The sequence below is a fragment of the Typha latifolia genome, chromosome 6 (assembly GCF_019914945.1).
Source record: "Typha latifolia isolate L0001 chromosome 6, TyphaL0001v2, whole genome shotgun sequence".
NCBI lineage: Eukaryota > Viridiplantae > Streptophyta > Magnoliopsida > Poales > Typhaceae > Typha > Typha latifolia.
In genome coordinates this window covers 581,218-599,662 of record NC_133091.1, presented here as the reverse complement: position 1 = coordinate 599,662, position 18,445 = coordinate 581,218, and the positions used below count along the sequence as shown (strand labels likewise).

General features: G+C 39.5%; 3 protein-coding genes and 1 pseudogene across 4 annotated transcripts; 2 read left to right on the top strand and 2 right to left on the bottom strand.

Annotated features, from left to right (window-relative positions):
* Window positions 1-471: 471 nt before the first annotated feature.
* LOC140790464 (heat shock 70 kDa protein 4-like) lies at window positions 472-2,402 on the top strand (annotated as a pseudogene).
* A 2,712-nt stretch (window positions 2,403-5,114) lies between these two features.
* Window positions 5,115-6,926, top strand: LOC140791446 (dof zinc finger protein DOF5.1-like). The gene is made up of 2 exons (XM_073142020.1): window positions 5,115-5,373; window positions 5,588-6,926. The coding sequence occupies exons 1-2, from the start codon at window positions 5,323-5,325 to the stop codon at window positions 6,581-6,583; spliced, it is 1,047 nt and encodes a 348-aa protein (XP_072998121.1). The 5' UTR covers window positions 5,115-5,322; the 3' UTR covers window positions 6,584-6,926.
* A 4,445-nt stretch (window positions 6,927-11,371) lies between these two features.
* Window positions 11,372-15,172, bottom strand: LOC140791023 (protein spotted leaf 11-like). The gene is made up of 4 exons (XM_073141370.1): window positions 14,708-15,172; window positions 13,560-13,676; window positions 13,004-13,447; window positions 11,372-12,915 (listed from the first exon to the last, which is right to left on the bottom strand). Exons 1-4 carry the CDS (start codon window positions 14,978-14,980, stop codon window positions 11,737-11,739), a joined length of 2,013 nt encoding a protein of 670 aa, XP_072997471.1. The 5' UTR covers window positions 14,981-15,172; the 3' UTR covers window positions 11,372-11,736.
* A 546-nt stretch (window positions 15,173-15,718) lies between these two features.
* LOC140791027 (large ribosomal subunit protein eL36x-like) lies at window positions 15,719-18,264 on the bottom strand. 2 transcript variants are annotated; one of them, XM_073141376.1, is made up of 4 exons: window positions 18,159-18,264; window positions 17,877-17,993; window positions 17,584-17,783; window positions 15,719-15,974 (listed from the first exon to the last, which is right to left on the bottom strand). In XM_073141376.1, the coding sequence occupies exons 2-4, from the start codon at window positions 17,976-17,978 to the stop codon at window positions 15,944-15,946; spliced, it is 333 nt and encodes a 110-aa protein (XP_072997477.1). In that variant the 5' UTR covers window positions 17,979-17,993; window positions 18,159-18,264; the 3' UTR covers window positions 15,719-15,943. The 2 variants fall into 2 exon arrangements, with proteins under 2 accessions (XP_072997477.1, XP_072997478.1); XM_073141377.1 differs by having other exon boundaries at window positions 17,877-17,990; window positions 18,159-18,208.
* Between the last annotated feature and the right edge of the window lie 181 nt (window positions 18,265-18,445).

The window sequence follows — 18,445 nt, the reverse complement described above, 5'->3', positions numbered from 1 at the left end:
CTAACTGGAGTCATTCTCTCCTCTTTGCAAAGGCCAGCAAGGTCCCCAACTTACGGGACCGTCTCAAATTACGCTGGCTGCCAAGCTGCTACTTTATGCTTCAGGCACCACCGCATTAATCTCAATTTTTTCTTTTTGGGTGGGTTTGGGTGTGTACAGTTTTTGTTGGCTACTTGGCAAAGCATTATTCTTCTACAAATCAGAGGTGAACTCCAAGGACTTTATTCAGCTTTTTCACTTCCGAATCTTTTGCTTTTCTCAAAACCATATATAGCAGTGTGCTACTCCTGCTGCTGCTACCCACTGCCTCCAGGCTTAACTATTCAAGTTCTTCAAACGAATGCCTCTCCTTTTTGACTGAAATAGTCTGGATGCATCTCAACTCCATGTGCATTTTGAACCAGGAGACCAAAGTTTAAAATAAAATGATTAATTCTGTATTAATGATTAAGAGTATCAGCACATTTAACCATGGATTTGATTCCTCAGAATACTCATTTGGAGTGCTCTAGCAAGCAGTTCACTAACGGTGAGACATACGATGTGGACTGGCACAAATGAGTGTAGTTTTCTATGACCAGTGTGAGCCAATATTGATGGTCTGGTCTTCATGGTGCAAGTTGAGGGAGTTTTGTCTTCCACAAGTTTACTGCATCGGAACTTGATGTGATGAAGCTTGAATTCTGGATAAGCATTTGAATGAGATGAGAAAAATATCAATCCCAGCTATCTTAATTAGTATCTTTCTAAATCGGTAGTCTATTTTTCACCCTATTTTACTAATTTAATTTATATTTGACCTATATATATATATATAATTTTTTGCACACTGTTGCAATAGGTTATGGAGCCAAAGATAATAGTGATGAGCAACTTATATGAATGACAATAATAGTTACGTGTTACAAATAAAATGATATTCTTTCTCATTTTGAGTACGCTTCTTGATGTGTTTATTTTCATTTACTACTAATATTTTCATTACTTTGCCGTGCGACTTATGTCCTATTGTACCATTAAACTAGCTCGTTGACTTTCATTGAAATAATTTCACTTTCATTCCGAGTGGGAATATATTAATTGCTAGTACTTTTTTATATTGTCATTGTGTAATTATTTATAATTTAATTGTAGATTTGGTGTTCCTAACAATAGGAAAGCACGTGTTATCTGGAAATAGTTATATATGGATCATATTAGAAAATATTATTGTTGTTATCAGATAACTTATAATATTGATTAAATTAAAGTAATCTCCTAATATTTTTAATGACAATCTTTATGCCTATGCTTAATGTGAGTTTGTTTATAACTCAGTGGTAATTACCAAGTAAATCCAATACTGCTCTGTCTTTGTGTGGCTTGCTCTGGAATATCTTATATGGTTGATGATTTCTGGAAAGTTGTATATATGCAAATTTGTTTTCTGCATCCCTCTTTCTAGGATGGGGCAAGTTGCACTGCCAAACCAATAAGCTTTCATCACTAATTGCGTCGACGATGTTGTCCTCGTTGATGGTTCCTCCAGAATACCGAGGTTGCAACAGCTGCTGCAATTGAGTTGTGCAGGAGTATTGATCCGGATGAAGCTGTTGCCTGTGGAGCTGCTGTCCATGCCGCCATCTTAAGTGGAGCAGGACAACGAGAAGCTGAAGGACTTTCTTCCACTGGATCGACGTTACTCCTCTATCCCTTGGACTGGAGACTGCTGGAGGAGTCATGACTGTCTTGATCCCAAGGAACACCGCCATTCCTTGCAAGAAGGACCAGGTCTTTTCTACCTACTCGGGCAACAAGCCTAATGTGTCGATCAAGATATACGAGGGTGAGAGGGCCAGGACAAAGGATAACAATACCCTTGGTATACATTTAAGCTCTCTGGGATCCCTCCTGCTCCACGGGGTGTTTCTCAGATCACTGTTTGCTTCGACATTGATGAAAATGGCATCTTGGACGTGTCTGCTGAGGACAAAACTACTGGTCCGAAGAACAAGATTACTATCACCAATGACAAGGGCAGGTTGAGCACGGAGGAGATACAAAATATGGTCCAAGAAGCCGAGAAGTACAAGTCCGAGGATGAGGAGCACAGGAAGAAGGTCGAGGCCAAGAACACCGTGGAGAAATATGCACTACGACCTAAGGAATGCCATGGAGGAGGAGAGGGAGAGAGGAGAATATCGCTTCAAAGATGAGTGCTGCCTATAAGAAGAAGGTCGCGGATACGATCGACCAAGTAATCCTGTGGTTGGACGGCAACCAACAAGCCGAGATCGATGAGTCCGAGGACAAAATGGAGTTACAGGGTGTCTGCAACCACATAAGTGCTAAGATGAGGAGGGCGGCTGACAGAGCTCGCCGAAATGATGAGGAGGTTGACTAAGCAACCTTCGGTTAATGACAAGGATACCATTTGTGTCTCCAGGTGCAGAGTGCCTGGGTAGACACTATGCCTGCTTTAAATTTTCTTGGTCGGTTTCCCTCAGAAAATAAAAATATAAAAAAAAAATCTAGCTAGGTCTGCTCGTTTTCTCTCTCTTTCTCTCTCTCTCTCTCTCAAAAAAAAAAATTCTACGTCATAGTGTTTCCTTATGGATAACAATGCTACCATTGTTTAAGAATTTAAATATGATCTTATTTTCATTCTGGTTTCCCGTATTGTTAGTATCTTATGTTTCATTGTTGGCTAAAAGCCTTTATAAGTTCTTTGGAGGTCTACTTGTGTAAGGTTTCTTTTTTATTGTTCGACGTTTCGAATGGCATGCATAATGTGACGAACTACACTTGCTTTGTGATCACCTTCTTCTCGTCTTCTAGTATATTATGCATTTATTGGTGAAACAGGTCATTTATTAGAGCCCTGACTGCCACTAATTTTGCTTTTAAATTGCAAAGGCCAGCAGGGCCCCTTAACAGAGGATTATAAAGTGGGACCTTTGGAAATTACGATCAGCAGCCAAGCTTCTTCTTTACGCTTCAACCACCACCACATTCATCATATCACTGCATGTTCTTTGGTGCTTTTGCTCTGGTACTGTAACGTTTTAATGCAGAGATCTCTCCTCGGTTGGCTGGTGATCCGGTCTCTTGGTCTCAGGTTCTACAAAAGAAGAGAGGTCACGTCAGAGGCGAACTCCAAGGAGGAATCCACTCCCAGCTTTTTCACTTCCGAACCTTTTGCTTTTCTCAAAACCATATGTAGCATTCTGCTCCTCCTCCTGCTGCTATCCACTGCCTGCCTCCAGGCTTAACTAATCAAGCTCTTCAAACGAATGCATCTCCTTTTTGACCGACATAATCTGAACCCATCTCCAACTCCAAGTGCATTCAGAATCAGGAGACCGAGATTTCAAATAAAGCGATTAATTCTGTATTAATTGTGAAGAACACTTGCACAAATCTTGCCATGGATATGAATCCTCGGAATACTCCTCGGAGTACTCTCAGAATTCAATAATGGTGACGACACATACGATGTGGACTGGCACAATTCGGGGTAGCTTTCTATGACCAGTGTGAGCCGATGTTGATGGTCTAGTCTTGATGGAGCAAGTTGATGGAGTTTGTCTTCTATACGTTTACTGCATACGATCTTGATAGGTGATCGACGATTGGATACTGGATAAGCATTTGGAATTAATGATGAGAAACAATATATACATATATATCAAGCTCTTAATCGAGAGTGTATTTCTATTTTTTCCTGGAGGATCTCTTGAGCTTTACTTCTTTTGAGAAAAGAGCATGGAATTGTACTTGGCATCAATGGAGCCAAAGATTTTTCTCATTTTGCACCTTTCTTTTGCACCGTTTTCATCATTTGTCGACCTAAGAATAAGATCAGCTCAAATCTAACTCAAGATTAATGAATATATATAATACTCATCCTGCCCAAGATGATGATGATGATGATGCGTGAGACATCTGAATATATAAAACATCTAATCCTCATCCTTTACAAGGGGGCTTGAGAAGGACAGTTGAAACCGTGGTCCACCTTCTGTCCATTGCTCTCTTTTGGTTAGCCAAGAAGAGGCGATCCAGTACAAGTTACACAGCTGCATCAGTGAGATCTTGGACCACTTCCTTAGTAGTAGTAGTAGTAGTAGTAGTAGTAGTAGTAGTAGTAGTAGTAGTAGTAGTAGTAGTAGTAGTAGTAGTAGTAGTAGTAGTAGTAGTAGTAGTAGTGGGGCCCAACGATCAGAAGCTCCAGGTCACCACATCGATTGGTGCAACGTTAAAATAATTGTCGACTTGGGGGATAAATAGAGCGTCGCCGACCAAACTATATTCCGAGACACGACGATGACATGATGGCTGTAAACACCGGAATAGTAACCTGTTTTCATGACCAACCGTGTGGGTCCCGTGGATGCGAGAATTTGATTCGCTAGAGGAGGGAACGAGTGAAGTGCATGGTGCGGTCGTGCGTGTTAAAAGGGTGAGGATCCGGTGGGCCCGGGTTCCGACGTGGCGGCTTATTAGCGTGGTGGAGACGACCGACCAGGAGCATCTGATGACGGCCACTCCTTTTCTTTTTGACGAAGTAATTAATGGTGCCCGTTCCGTGATTAATATTATTAATTACGATAATAAACCCACTTTGTTTATGTTTACTATTATGAGTTCCCTATGTCTCATAAATAATTAACTATTTTCCGAATAATGAAAAATCTGACGTGGCAGTGGAGAGAACTAAAATGAACAGTATATATCACATAAGGTTGCACTTCCATGCAAATTAAATGATAGGCATGCAAAACAAAAGGAAGAGAGAGAAGAAGGCCATTCCACACCACTAAGATAGCAAGACCAACTTTTTCTTCTCTTTCTTTATGTCTCTCTCTCTCTCTCTCTATATATATAAGAATTAAAGAGAATGTTTTGTTTACATATCCTTTGTTTCTTTAGTACGTCCCCTCAAATAATGTTACAATTGCTAGGGTTTAATTCCATGCAATTTTTTATTTCTCCCCCTCCAACTTTTCCATGCATGAGCAGCCACTAAGTCTCTTAACACTTAGCTCTCAGCAACAATAAATTCTTAAAGGCTAAGGCATTCCGCCATCAGACCCACATATGCATCCAACCCTACCATATATAATATAAAAGACACCATAGAGAGTTAAAAGAATTAAACCTCCTCCTTTTGCTCTTCATCCTCTCTCTCTCTATCTCTTTCTCTACTTTCCTTCGCCTCTCTCTCTCTCTCTCTCTCTCTCTCTTCCAACCAGTAGCTCCTTCTGGATGTGATTCTCCACCACCTCTCAATTCCTATAGTCCACAAAGAATCTCACAAGGGAGAAGAAGGAAAAAAATACCATGGTTTTCTCCTCAGTTCCAGTCTATCTAGATCCTCCAAACTGGAACCAGGTAAGCTTAAATTCTCCTCCTTCTCCTCCTCCTCTTCTTTCCCTTATATCTTCTTCGTCAAAAAAGCAAATTAAAAGGAGGAGCAAAAAAAGGAAAAAAAAAAAAGAAAACAAAATATTCTTACACTTTCCCATCTCTTCTTGAATATACCGTAGTTTTTTTTTGGCCTCTCTTCTACTAATCTTGATTTTTTTTTCTTTTGGAATATCTACAGCAACAAGCCCATCAACCACCTAGTGGTAGCGGCAGCGGTGGTGGCGGCGGTTCGGAGGCGGCGCAGCTTCCACCAGGTCTAGCCGTACAGCGTCAAGAGATTGGGTCGGGCAGCGGCTCGGTCAGGCCTGGCTCGATGGCTGACCGGGCTAGGATGGCGAAGATCCCGCAGCCGGAGCCGGCGCTCAAGTGCCCGCGGTGCGAGTCGACCAACACCAAGTTCTGCTACTTCAACAACTACTCCTTGTCTCAGCCCCGGCACTTCTGCAAGACTTGCCGCCGATACTGGACACGTGGCGGCGCCCTCCGCAACGTCCCCGTCGGTGGCGGCTGCCGCCGCAACAAGCGAAGCAAGTCTTCCGGAAGCTCATCGAAATCATCTGCCGTCTCTGCCTCCGCCGACCGCCAGGCTGGCACGTCGTCCTCGTCATCCACTGCGACGGGCGGCAGCGGAGTAATTCCGTCTAACATGTTACCGCCGCCGACCCAATTGCCCTTTATGTCTTCCATGCATCCTTTAGGTGATTACACTGGTGCATCCAATCTAGGGTTGAGCTTTCCTGGATTGCAACACTTGGAAGCAGTAGACTATCATGTTGGAAGTAGCTCAAGCGTTGGTTTAGAGCACTGGAGATTTCAGCAAATCCAACAGTTCCCATTCTTGGGAAATATGGACCCCCCGCCGCCACCTCCCGCTCCTTCAGTTCCCGGGTTATATCCCTTCGATGGAGATGGCGGCAGCGATCACGGCTTCGGTAACCAGGTTTTTCCAAAGGTGTCGGTGTCTGGCTCGGGGCTAATTACGCAACTAGCCTCAGTGAAGATGGAAGACAGTAATGCGCAGGGGCTAAGTTTGCCGAGGCAATACTTGGGCATTCCTGGAAATGATCAATACTGGGGAGGTGGAAATGGGGGAGTTAACACCAGCGGCGGTGGCGGTGGTTGGACGGCGGATCTCTCGGGCTTCAACTCGTCGAACTCAGGTAATATCTTGTGATTTCTCGGTAGCAGGCCTAAGCATTGGAGCTTAATTTTTTGCAATGGCTTCGGAGGAGCTACTTGGTTACTGCTGGAAACTGCAAAGCTTTTAAACTTATGGTGAAGGGCTACTTGAGGAGCATAGAAATGGTAGGTTAGTTAAATTTCTTGTTTTCGATTTATTGCGTCTGGTGTCTCCCTTTATCTTCCTTTGTATCTTCTAGTGTGGTAAGAAAGTTTAATTGCGTGCATGAGTTCATGAAGGGTTATATCTCTGACATGATCGAAGAGTTAGTTGTTAGCAATGAACAAGGGCAGTGTATTTTTTCACTTTAATTGTCATGAGTAGCATCCCTTATCGATGTTTCACTTCAAGTACACTGCATTGTGATCTTTTATATTAATCTTTTTCTTCAGTTTCTCGTCGAGGTACATTTCACAATAATATCTACACCACTCAGAGAATTCAATCACACTTTATCATGTGGTAATGAATAAAATCCAGATTGGTATCATGATACTTAAATTAATATGTACTGCAAAAGGGAAAAACAAATAACTGAAGTACTTTGCTAGCTACTACTACTTTAAAGTAGATTGTGTATCTCTGTCTATATTCTTCATGCAAGATTTTGCTGTATTCTTAGTGTCAAGCATTTCCTTTGCATGGACCATAAATTAATGCAGGATGGAAGCCCTAAACAAGTAATATATAGTTCTCACCTTTTGATAGATCTTCTGGTAGAGCAATCACTATGGACCAGTTCTCCATACATAGGTCCTAGTGTAGGGTTTACTAGGTTTCCCATGCACTGACTTCCATTGAAACCTTTCCTCTTGGTCTGCCATCAATGCCATTCTCCTACATTGGAGGTTGGAGAAAATTATAGCAATCTCCTTAGTTGTACTCAAAGAATGTTTCCTTCCCTGATATCAAAGGCAGCTTTAGATTTCTAGAGTTCGAAGCCTACCATTGACTGGCTCATTAAAATTTGCAATCTCTACTCAACATAGTAAATATTAATGTACAGCAAATATAATGTTCAGTACTTAGAATTTTGGTGATTCTCATGTCAAGATAACTAGCTTTTTATGACTAGCTAGTGATACTCTATTGACTCAACTTGGGAGAAAGACATATATATACTATTTCATGAATGTTCTGACCCACTAACATTCACATTCCACCCACATACACGCACATACACAAGCACACAAGTACGTACATGTGCTATGAGACAAGCACTTTACATGGGCATATGCTGTTGGACTTGGTATGGCTTAATGCGTCCAATGACATCAATCCTCCACTCATCTCTCTCTTACTATATAACCTTATACAACTCATGAGCTATTCGCATATGTTTATATATGTTACTAAAACCCATGCAGAGCCATCTCCCGAGAAATCCGTTAGTTATAACAGAGGCTAAGAGAGCTTGCAGAGCTTAACCAGTGGTGGAAGGACAAGCATGCACTGAAAACAAACAAGGGAAAAAAAAGCAAAAGTTTAGAGAGAGAGAGAGAGTTAATGGCAGCAGTGGAGGAAAGGAAAAGGTGAAATCCCAAGAAAATCCCTTGTTTGTTTACCTGTCCCTGTCTGAGGGAATCTAGGTTTTCGTCTCCTTTCCCCAAGTCCAATGCAGTCTCCCCCCCTTGCAAAGAATAAAGTGACCTCCCTCAACCTTGTAAACTTACTACATCATACACTATATATTATATCTATCTATCTATCTATCTATATATATATAAAAAGAGATCTAGAGAGAGAGAGAGAGGTACTTGTGGTACTATAAGTGGGATAAATTCATAGGAGGGTTCCTTGAAAGGAGGGGGGACTGCTTCATGGTTAAGAGAGATGTAGAGGGAGAGATGTCGAGAGAGAGAGAGAGAGAGAGAGAGAGAGAGAGAGAGAGGCATGCAGCTTTAACTTTTAATGGATGGGGTCAGGGGGGCTTTTGGGTTGGGGCCTATCCTTGGACTCATAGCTGAAACAGGAAAGGAAAAGAGAGAGAGGGGACTGGGAGATTCCATGGTGGCTCACGTTGCGTCACATGAGCTCAATCATGGCCATAATCGTGTGTCTGATCTACTCACACATCACGCCATTAGATTCGCAGATGTCATTACCATTGCTATATATTGTCATTTGTCATTGCCATTAACATTGCCATTGCCTTGCCATCTTCTTTATTATATATTTCTTAATGCTTAACCAGGGAGATCTCATGAAGTAGTACTGTTAGGATTTGTTCTCCACTAGTTACTCTGACTTAAATATAGATATAATCGAGTAGGCTTAGACTACAATATACGAATATTTATGTTCTACTGTATAGATTTTTATTATTCGAACCACACATTTTGCATTTAATGTCTCAACGAGACCATGACGTTAATTTTCTTAATTATATTGTCTATTAATTACTATATAGATGCGATTTCAATTAACTATAAATACAAAAGGGGAGGTAGTTTAAATATTTTTATTTTTTTACTTTTATTGCATTTAGAATAAAGTCAGCTCAGAATATTTTTTGAGGTAATACAAGTAAAATTTAGAGACAAATAATAAACATCCATATATAATAGGGTATAAATTAATAATAAGAATAATATTAAAATGCAATTTTTTTTAAAAAAATTCCCTATTATATAATATAATCTGCAAGACTAAGAATGAGAACAAGTTTGCTTTCTTTCTATTTCTCTATTTGGAGTTATAACGTAGACATTACCTTCCACTATGACTAGGCACTAACTGTGTTAAGGACAGAAAGATTCACCATGTTTGATAGCAAGTGTACTTCTTTTGTTTCATGATCCAATCCATTAGATTATATTTGTAGATCATTTCCTAAAGTTAAAGCACATTGTTTGATATATAAGAAGACCAAACCATTATGTCTATATCTGCCATCAATTTTATCAGTATATATATTTAATATTTATTCTGGAATGGCATATCGTAAGAATTAATCCAGAATTAAAATATTTGACTACTTAATATCTTAAATTTCATAGATGAAGCATTTCTTCCATCAATTCCAACAAAGAGGAATTCTCTAACGTCAAAATATAAATGACAATAATGTAGCTACTTCTAATTAAGTTTTCATGAATCATATATCATTCTGAAAAATTCTAGAAAAAAATTGCAAATGGTTTCTACCTAATCGAATTTTTTTCCCCCAACCATGCCTTACTGTTTTAAAAAAACAAGCCTATACCTTTTACAAAAAAATATTTCATTTAATACCTGGGGCTAATTCTAACTCACCTCATCTTAATATAAAAAAATACAACTTTTTTATAAGATTTTGATAATATCAATGAATATTCAAGCTGTTCTCTCAGCAATGAGACTTTGATAATTTTATAAGTAAGGTTACTTAATTTAGTGACGGAAATATTAAGCTGCTATGATATCAATAGAGCGGTTAATTAGATAATTCTTATGAAAGATAATAACTTTTTTTTTAGGAAAAAAAATGATAAGGTAGGATAATGTAGTTTTTTTTAATTGAAAATTTCCTAAAATTATACTCACATAAACCTTGTGCATGCATTGCTATTACTATATAATCCAATATCTGGATCAATTAAAATTTCCATAAAACTCCCAAAACTTTTGTCTTACAATGAATTTGGCCAAGAGTAGCTCTCAGGAACAGCACCTAGCTCAATGTCCTCTCACAATATCTGAACAATAACTCTTGTTTGTCCACACTCAATAAGGTTTATGCTCACCAGCAACTTCTTGATTCTTATCCACTTGTAACACGGGCAGAGGAACGTGAGACTTCTACTTGTTGATCAGTTTGTGTACTTTTTTCACCGAGTGGAAGATTTCGTTCGTAGACAGCTCTAAATTCCAAATATTATTGCTCAAGTACATGCATTTTGGTTATAATTAAGATGGAAGTAGATGTGAAGAAAGAAACAACAAAAACTTGGTTTCATAATAAGAGATCTTTTGCAGTTTGTCACTTTTGAGTCCTTCTCGAATTTCCCCAGGCTTTAAGTATTGGATAGGATTAGGTCGGTTCTGATGCTGTCCTGTTCATGCCAAGTTGATCTGACTGTGGAATCTTTGGTGTCGGACTGATGGCAGAGAACCCTCACATCGCCATATATGAGACTTTCCCTTTTGACAGAGAAGGTTAAGTGGGGGGATCTTGCAGTGGTATAATTTTCAGTGAAGATTTGTTGTTATCTGCAACATCTACCACCAGTTTTACCAGAGATAGTTAAAGGATTTAAGTTAATCAGATCTGAGTACTGTGATCCTCATTGGTGTTTGTTTTCATAGATTAGCTAAGCTAAACTACTATTAGATGGAATCTTCCTAATCTCACTTTATATTTTTCAAGGATATCCTAATGTTCTCTGAGCAATTCCAAGCAAAAGTTTTGGATGCTGGAATATTCTACAGTTCGAATACTTGGCAATCCTTATTGTTTGCCAAATCATCTAAGAGTTATCTTGAGGATTAAAAACAATAACTTGTCTGACAGCCAATGGTGGAAATAAAAGTCGTATATGTTTTTTAATTATTTTATTAGATTCTTGATATCTAAAATGGATGACGTTATAAACTCAGAAACATATCATTGATTCAAGTGGCTTTCTTTCAAAACAAAATGCCAAAAAATATCCCAGAAGATTGAACGTGATATATGCTGCACAAGCTCAGTTGACAAACTGCAGACCATACATTAGAGGACTCAAAGCTAAAGGAGCTTTTCTTCGCTGCTTTAAAGAAGTCTCGCACGTATACTTCATGAAATTTCAGAACCAGAGTCAGTTCTACCACAATGAAACTTCAATTATGTTCTTCATAAAAACTAGTTAGAGGATGCTCATTTATGTACAACACCCTCCTTCCCATATCTCAAGTTACAAAGATGGCCCCAATAATCCTTGAAATACATAGAACTAGTAAAAACTTATAAATCACTAGAGCTGGTATCAGAATCACCAGAACGAGCTAGCTTGCTCCTGCAATCCATTTATGAGCACCAACTTCGCCTTCTTCTACAGGATACTGATAGTTTATTATCCCCAAATATGGAATAATTAGCAACTTCAAGAGCCCACCATCTGATCTTGAGATCAAATCTAATTACTGCAGGAAAGAGCGTCAAAAAACTGAGGGATAAAAGAACCACACTAAACATCAATAAGAACTACAGAAGGTGGATTGTCTGACTGTTCAGCATGGTCATGGACCTGGACCTGGACATGAGCCTGATTGAAAGCCACAGCTTGAGCCTGCTCCTCCTGTTGCTGTATAAGAAATCTGTTCATGCGCTCAAGCAACTGCACAGCCTTCCTCTTGCCCCTTTCTGTCCCATTCACTGCTAGCTCCCGCAAAGGTCCCATCACTCCACACTGCTGTGCCCGGGCTAGATGTTGGAGCTGCTGTTCTCCTCCACAGAGATGTAGAAGAACAGCTGCTGCATTCTCTCTATTCCTCGGGGAACCACTTCCTATCATCTCTACGAGCACTGGTACAGCATCTGCAGCCCCAATTGCTGCCTTCCCCTCAGGGTGGCTCGACAGTATTGCCAGTATTGCCATTGCCTCATCCATCATAGAACCTGCTGGATCGGTCAGAAGCCCCATTATGAGTGGCACAACACCAGCTCGAACTGCCTTTGCCTTGTTGCCTTGGTAAATGCACAGGTTAAAGAGGGCTGTCGCAGCATCCTTCTTCCCACGCTGGGTGCCTTGGCTGAGCAGCAATACAAGTGCTGGAATGGCCCCTGCTGCCCCAATGGTTACCTTATATTCATCCACCACTGAAAGACTAAAGAGTGTAGCTGCAGCATTTTCCCGTGCTTCCATGCTACCGCTCCGTAGAACATGGATTATGCCTGGAACAGCCCCTGATATTATAATGCTTGCCTTGTTGCCTTCATATATGGAGAGGTTCAGAAGGGCAGTAACAGCATGTTCCTGGGTGCGCAAATCAACAGTTGAGAGTAAACTTGTAAATAGGGGAATAGCGCCAGCCTCAGCTATGCAGAGTCGATTGTCAGAATTACGCTTGGCTAGAAGGCGAAGCTCCCCAGCAGCAGATCGCTGGTCATCAAGGTTGGGAGAGGATAACTTACAGACAAGAGCATCTATATGAGCACGTTCACTTGAGGAGCAAGCAGATGTGGGTTTAGTAGGCCGGGAAGGGCGCTTAGGTGGTTCCACACCATTAGCTTCACACCACTGAGCTATAAGGCTTCTGAGGACATAGTTTGGGGTCAATGTTGTGTTAGCCAGCCTCTGTTGTGTTGCTGGGCATGTATCGTGCCCAGATGCTAGCCACTTCTCAATGCATGCCCGCTCATATGTCTGTGAATTAACAAAAATATACAGCTCCATTGAAATATATAGCTAAGACCTCTTAATGTTGAGACAGTAAATGAGATGGTGCAGATACCTGACCGGTGGCCACAATAACTGGATCTTTCATCAATTCCAGGGATATTGGACAGCGGAAATCATCAGGAATGGCTGAAAGATTTGTCTTCCCATCCGGAAGCAGAAAATTGGAATTTATAGCATTTGCTGGAGTACCTATTTCAGGGTTCTGGGTCTGCACAAAATCCTTAATCTTCTTTAACAGCATTGACATCTTCTCAATTTGCTCTCCCGGATCTCCACCGCCACTTGCAAAAACCATCTCATGTAAAGCTAATGATTCTTGTGTGAGATCAGCAATGGTCATGAGATGCATCTTTTCTGATAATCTTTGAAGGATGGCTGGGTCTCCATTTGCTTCATTGGTCTTGTTATATAGAGATAGTAACTCAGCATACAGTTCTGCATCAGGCATATCAATCCGTTCTTTGGCTCTCTTGAGCTGAGCATGCACTAGCTCAACCTGTAAAGACTCATTCACTACAATATGAGACATATCCAGGGCAGATCAAAACTATAGGGGATATTCTTTTATATAAGAATTACAAAGATAATTGCTTTACATATATCCAGACCTGTTCTCTAACTTCATCTGATATGTCTAATTCATTGAGAGAAATTCCACCCAAAGCATGTTCTAACTGAGCAATTACTTCTTGAAACCTTTTCATTACTTCATCCCTCTCAAGGACCTGCAAACAAAAAACAAGGGCATAGATTACAGTGCATAAAAATGAGATCAGATCAGCAGAAGAAGATATATATCAGACACCAGGCCAGGATAGTGATGAGGGGGGAATATTAGAGGTAGCAGGTTAGAGAGTCTACCAGCCTCTTAAAGAACACCTATTTCATCAGCCACTTCTCTTCTTATAACTCTAAACTCATCTCAATCATCTATCACAATCCAAGCATCAACAGTCGTGAATCAGTCCTCATGGCTCCAAACAAGGGCCCAAGACTTGCTTGAGTGTTAACAGCAGTGATACATCATGGCCTTATATAAGTGAGCTCGACTTCAAGACAGAATATCTAGGCTGACAAGTACTTGAGAATAGACCAATAAAAAAAACAAAAAAAAATCATTCACACACATATAAGCTTGCAAGTTGCAAGCAGTTACTAAGAAGACAATTGGTCCGTCAGTTATAGAAGTTTTCAGGACTGTACTCAAATGCAATGTCAAAATAATCAACTAAGAGAAGTTATTGTCTGAAGCGAAAAGTGCAAGATATACATAATCATAGATGAGTATCTTATAACGACACATGCCTCCGAACATACCTAGAATCTAATCTCCTCTTGATTTCCATATCAAAGGAATAGTTATATTAGACCCGATCGATATTTTTTAAAAATATAGCACAACCAATTTATAAAACAAGTTTATTCCTGAATTGCGTTGACTATTGATAACCTACTAACACGAAATTATCATAATTAACTGCACAATCTAAGAAATCTAGGGCAAATACAACAAGAATATCCAACAGGTTTATAGTTGAAAATAAGAAACTCCCAAAATCATAAACCATAATAGCTTTCAACAGCCAGAACTTCAACAAAATTTCAACCATGATCACAGCAAGAAACGAAGTGTTACACTTCCCATCACATGAAAGATCTAACTTTGCTATGATTAGCGAATTAAAATCAAGTCTTTGACCCAATTTCTACCAAAAAATATGGCGGCTTTTAAACAAAATTGCAAGCTTTATCGTACCAGAAAAATCTTGCTTCCCTCGGTACCGAACCGGAGGAACTCCTTAGCCGAATCGAGCGCTTCGGCGAGCGGCTCTAGGGTTCGCGCCGCCGCCTCGGGGATCGGGTCGCGGCGATCCATCAGCTCGTCGACCACGGGTGCGAGGAGCTTGATCCGCCGAGCGAGGTTGCAGAGCTGCTTCTTATAGGCGTTACGGTAATCGGAGACGGAGGAGATCTCCTCCACGGCCGCCGCTAGCTTCCGGACCGTCGCCTTCGTCTTCTCTTCCTCCATCGCTCACCAAAGTTGAAGGAGAGAGTAGAAGATTAGGTGCTATGAGTTGGTCTTCTCTGCGCTTTGCGTGCAGTTTGGATTTCTCTCAATTTTTGTTTTGAGAATTTCCTTTTCTTCTTTTGTCGATGTTCGTTTAGTACCTTGGTCTACTGTTTGTCTGTTTCACAACAAATTTTTTTATAAGAAGCGTACGTTGGTCATTAGCTTAATTTTTGTACTTAAATCTTTTCAAATTACCAAATTTAAATGCCATTGTTATACATTTACAAATCTTATTTTAATAGATTTGAGTGTTTAGATATGCAAGTTGACTTCAGGTAGTAATGAAGTTGTTGGCCTACTAACTACTACCCAACAAATCTAAATGACCCAGAAAAGAGATACTGATAAATTTATTTAGAGAGGACAGGAAAAGCATAAATTTCAAGTTCCACTAAAGTCATAAATTTCTCCTTAAAATTACATCTGAATACAACTGAAATTTTTTTTTTCTTTTTTGAAAATGTTTAGTTGCAGTTTAGTGGAGGCAATTAAAGTGTTTGTTAGTATGTCTTTGTCCCCCGAGCAATGCCCATTGTGGGCATAATGAGTAAACAAAAGACAACACACTTAAAAGAACATAATGAGTAAGCATCACAGATAATATTTGGAGCATTCGACTACCCCCATAGTATGTGGTTTTAAGATAACCCAATAATTAGACACTAACAAAAATTACGAAAGTAGAACCACAAAAAATGATGAACCACACTATCTGCTTGAAAAAGGGATACCGCAAGCCAAAACTATAATATTCTAAAGATAATAAGTTTGCGACAAAGACGAGCACAAAAAAGTTTGGACCCTCTTGACGATTTAGGAGGATAGGAAAGCAATAACGTCTTGGATATGCTCATTCGAGACAAAATTGAGTAATCTAGTCTCAACGTTCCTAAAATAATCATATCAAGGACTAGAAGGTCTTCATTTCTTCTTCTCAGAAACTCCAGCAGATCTGCAGATCACATGGAAATAATGTTAGTTTTCACCTCAAATGCAGCAAAGCAGAATAGCAAAAGACGATCTTTGTAGTGGTCATGCACTAGCACTAGAAGAATGAAACATGATAACACCACAAGATATCAGAGGTGTAACACTTCAACAGTCAAAATGTTTCATCTCATCAAGTCATTTCTATATAAATATGAAGCAACAAATTAGATGCTGCAAGTCTACAATTGAGATGTTCCCCACAGCTATCATGGACCACAAAATTAGATGTTGTCTTACATCTCTTCAGGCACACTCTTTACCAGGTCATAGAGCTTATTACAGTCATCCTCTTTAGGAACTGAGCTCATTCTCCTCCTTGGAGGCCCATGTACTTGATTAAAGAAAAAGGTAAAATATCCATCATTTCTAAAGATCTTCTAATCTAAGTGCTAACTAATTATTATGCTAATTAACTAGCAACAGGACAAACTTTGCAAACCATGAAATGCCAAACTACTTTTAGTTAACTAGGGTAACCATTCTCTAACAAGCAGTGCAGCGAAATGTCATCGCACAGTTGGGCATGCCCAAGCTACAATTTTTGCAGAAGTTTGGCATGGCAAATATGACATTTTACACAATAGAATAAAAATTCAACTCCACAGCCACATCCTAATCCTTGCTTATCTCACAGTTACTTTTGAAGTTAAAAAAATAATAATAGAGGAACAGCAAAACTAAAACCAAAACTGAAGCTTCACCAACTATTGAATTCCAAAGTTGAGAATTTTAAAAAGGATGTGGCATAGGATATTCGGAACCTGAAATATTGCACAGAAATGCGAATTATGAATTTTCTATTTCTTTTCCACAGTTACCACAACATACTAAGATGTCATTTGATTTGTGCATAAAAAATTTTAAGAATAATTTTATACATACCTCTTACAGGTAAATTAGATACATTTATAACTTTATTCATAAAATGTAATGATTAACTTGTATGAATTTATATAAAAATTTGTATTTGATTACTAAATTGTAAATAAATATGTTAATTGTAATAAAAATTTTACTTACAAAATATGCATAGCTTTATCATACTCCTCATCTTTAATAAGATTTTATATATAATTGTTATATGATTTAAGTAATACAATGCTGGACCAAAATTTGTATGAGTATATGACTGTAAAATGTAAATAAGAGAGACCTAACTAATGAATAAGTACTCCTTGTGCACAAACCAAACACAAGTTACACAAAAATATTTTCTTGCACATTAATTATATATAAAGTAAGGCATTTATCTCTGTAAAGAAGTGATAAACTGATAATAAAGCAAATATATTGTCGCCTGGCAAGTTTAACTTTTTAAGCCCACAATGCTGATGCTGAGATATTTGCAAGATATCGTTTGCCCCACTAAAGAATTTAATATGAGTTGCAATAATGAATTGATCGTAGTGCTATAATTGACATTCTCTAGATTCTCCTCCATAATTAGTCCCTAAAGTTTTAGACTCCATTAAAAAATTCAAACATCCTCTTATTGCATTAAGAGAAGTAATAACTATAACAATAAAACATGTATCAAGATATATATATCCAACATAAGAACGAAAACCAACCTCATCTTCCTGAGAACGTTAGCCATCTCCTCACGCTTCTTCTTCGCTCTCTTATGAGTACCAAGCTTTCTCTTTGCCACCTTCAGAGCTCGCTTATCCTTTCCAACCTTCAAAAGCTCAGTAATCCGCTTCTCATAAGGAGCAAAGCCAGCGACCTCCCTAATTAAGTTCCTCACAAAATGCACCCTTTTGCTGGTTTTCTAATAACCCACAAAAATCCAAGTTTAGACCAACCACGCAAGGAAATTTAACAAGAATCCCAAGTAAACAAGAATGGAGATGTTATCTTGTACCCCTTTTCTACTGGAAGGGCGAGGTGGGAGCTCACGCTTGGTAACTATGTGCCCCTTGTTGAGCCCAACGAAGAGGCCAGTGTTCGGCTGCGAAGGAGCCATTACAACGTCGATCTACTGCAAATTCACAAGAAATAGATATCAAACCCGCATCAGATCTCGCCAAGCAGCAAAGATACGATCCAAAACGAGAGGGAACAGAAATGCAATCCTTCGATTAGAGGGAAGCACAAGAACCAAACTAGGATAGGATTCGAGAGAGGGATTCCGCTCGCTGCTTACCTTAAACGCGACGAGTAGAACAAACCCTAGCGTTGGCGCCGCCGAAGAACCCTGGGCCTGGGGGAAGAAATCTTAAATAGGTAGACGCGATCGCATTCGACACTAGGTCACACAGATACTGAAGTCCACGTGTCAGCATCGGACTCTAGCAGGCCCTGACTTGGGCCTGGACTATAAATACCAGGGATGAGGATGCAAGCTTGGGCGGGCTATTGGGCTAGATAAGTTTGTATAAAATGTGGACAAGTCTTAGACTATAGTTATCCGTATCCACCTTCTTATCGGAG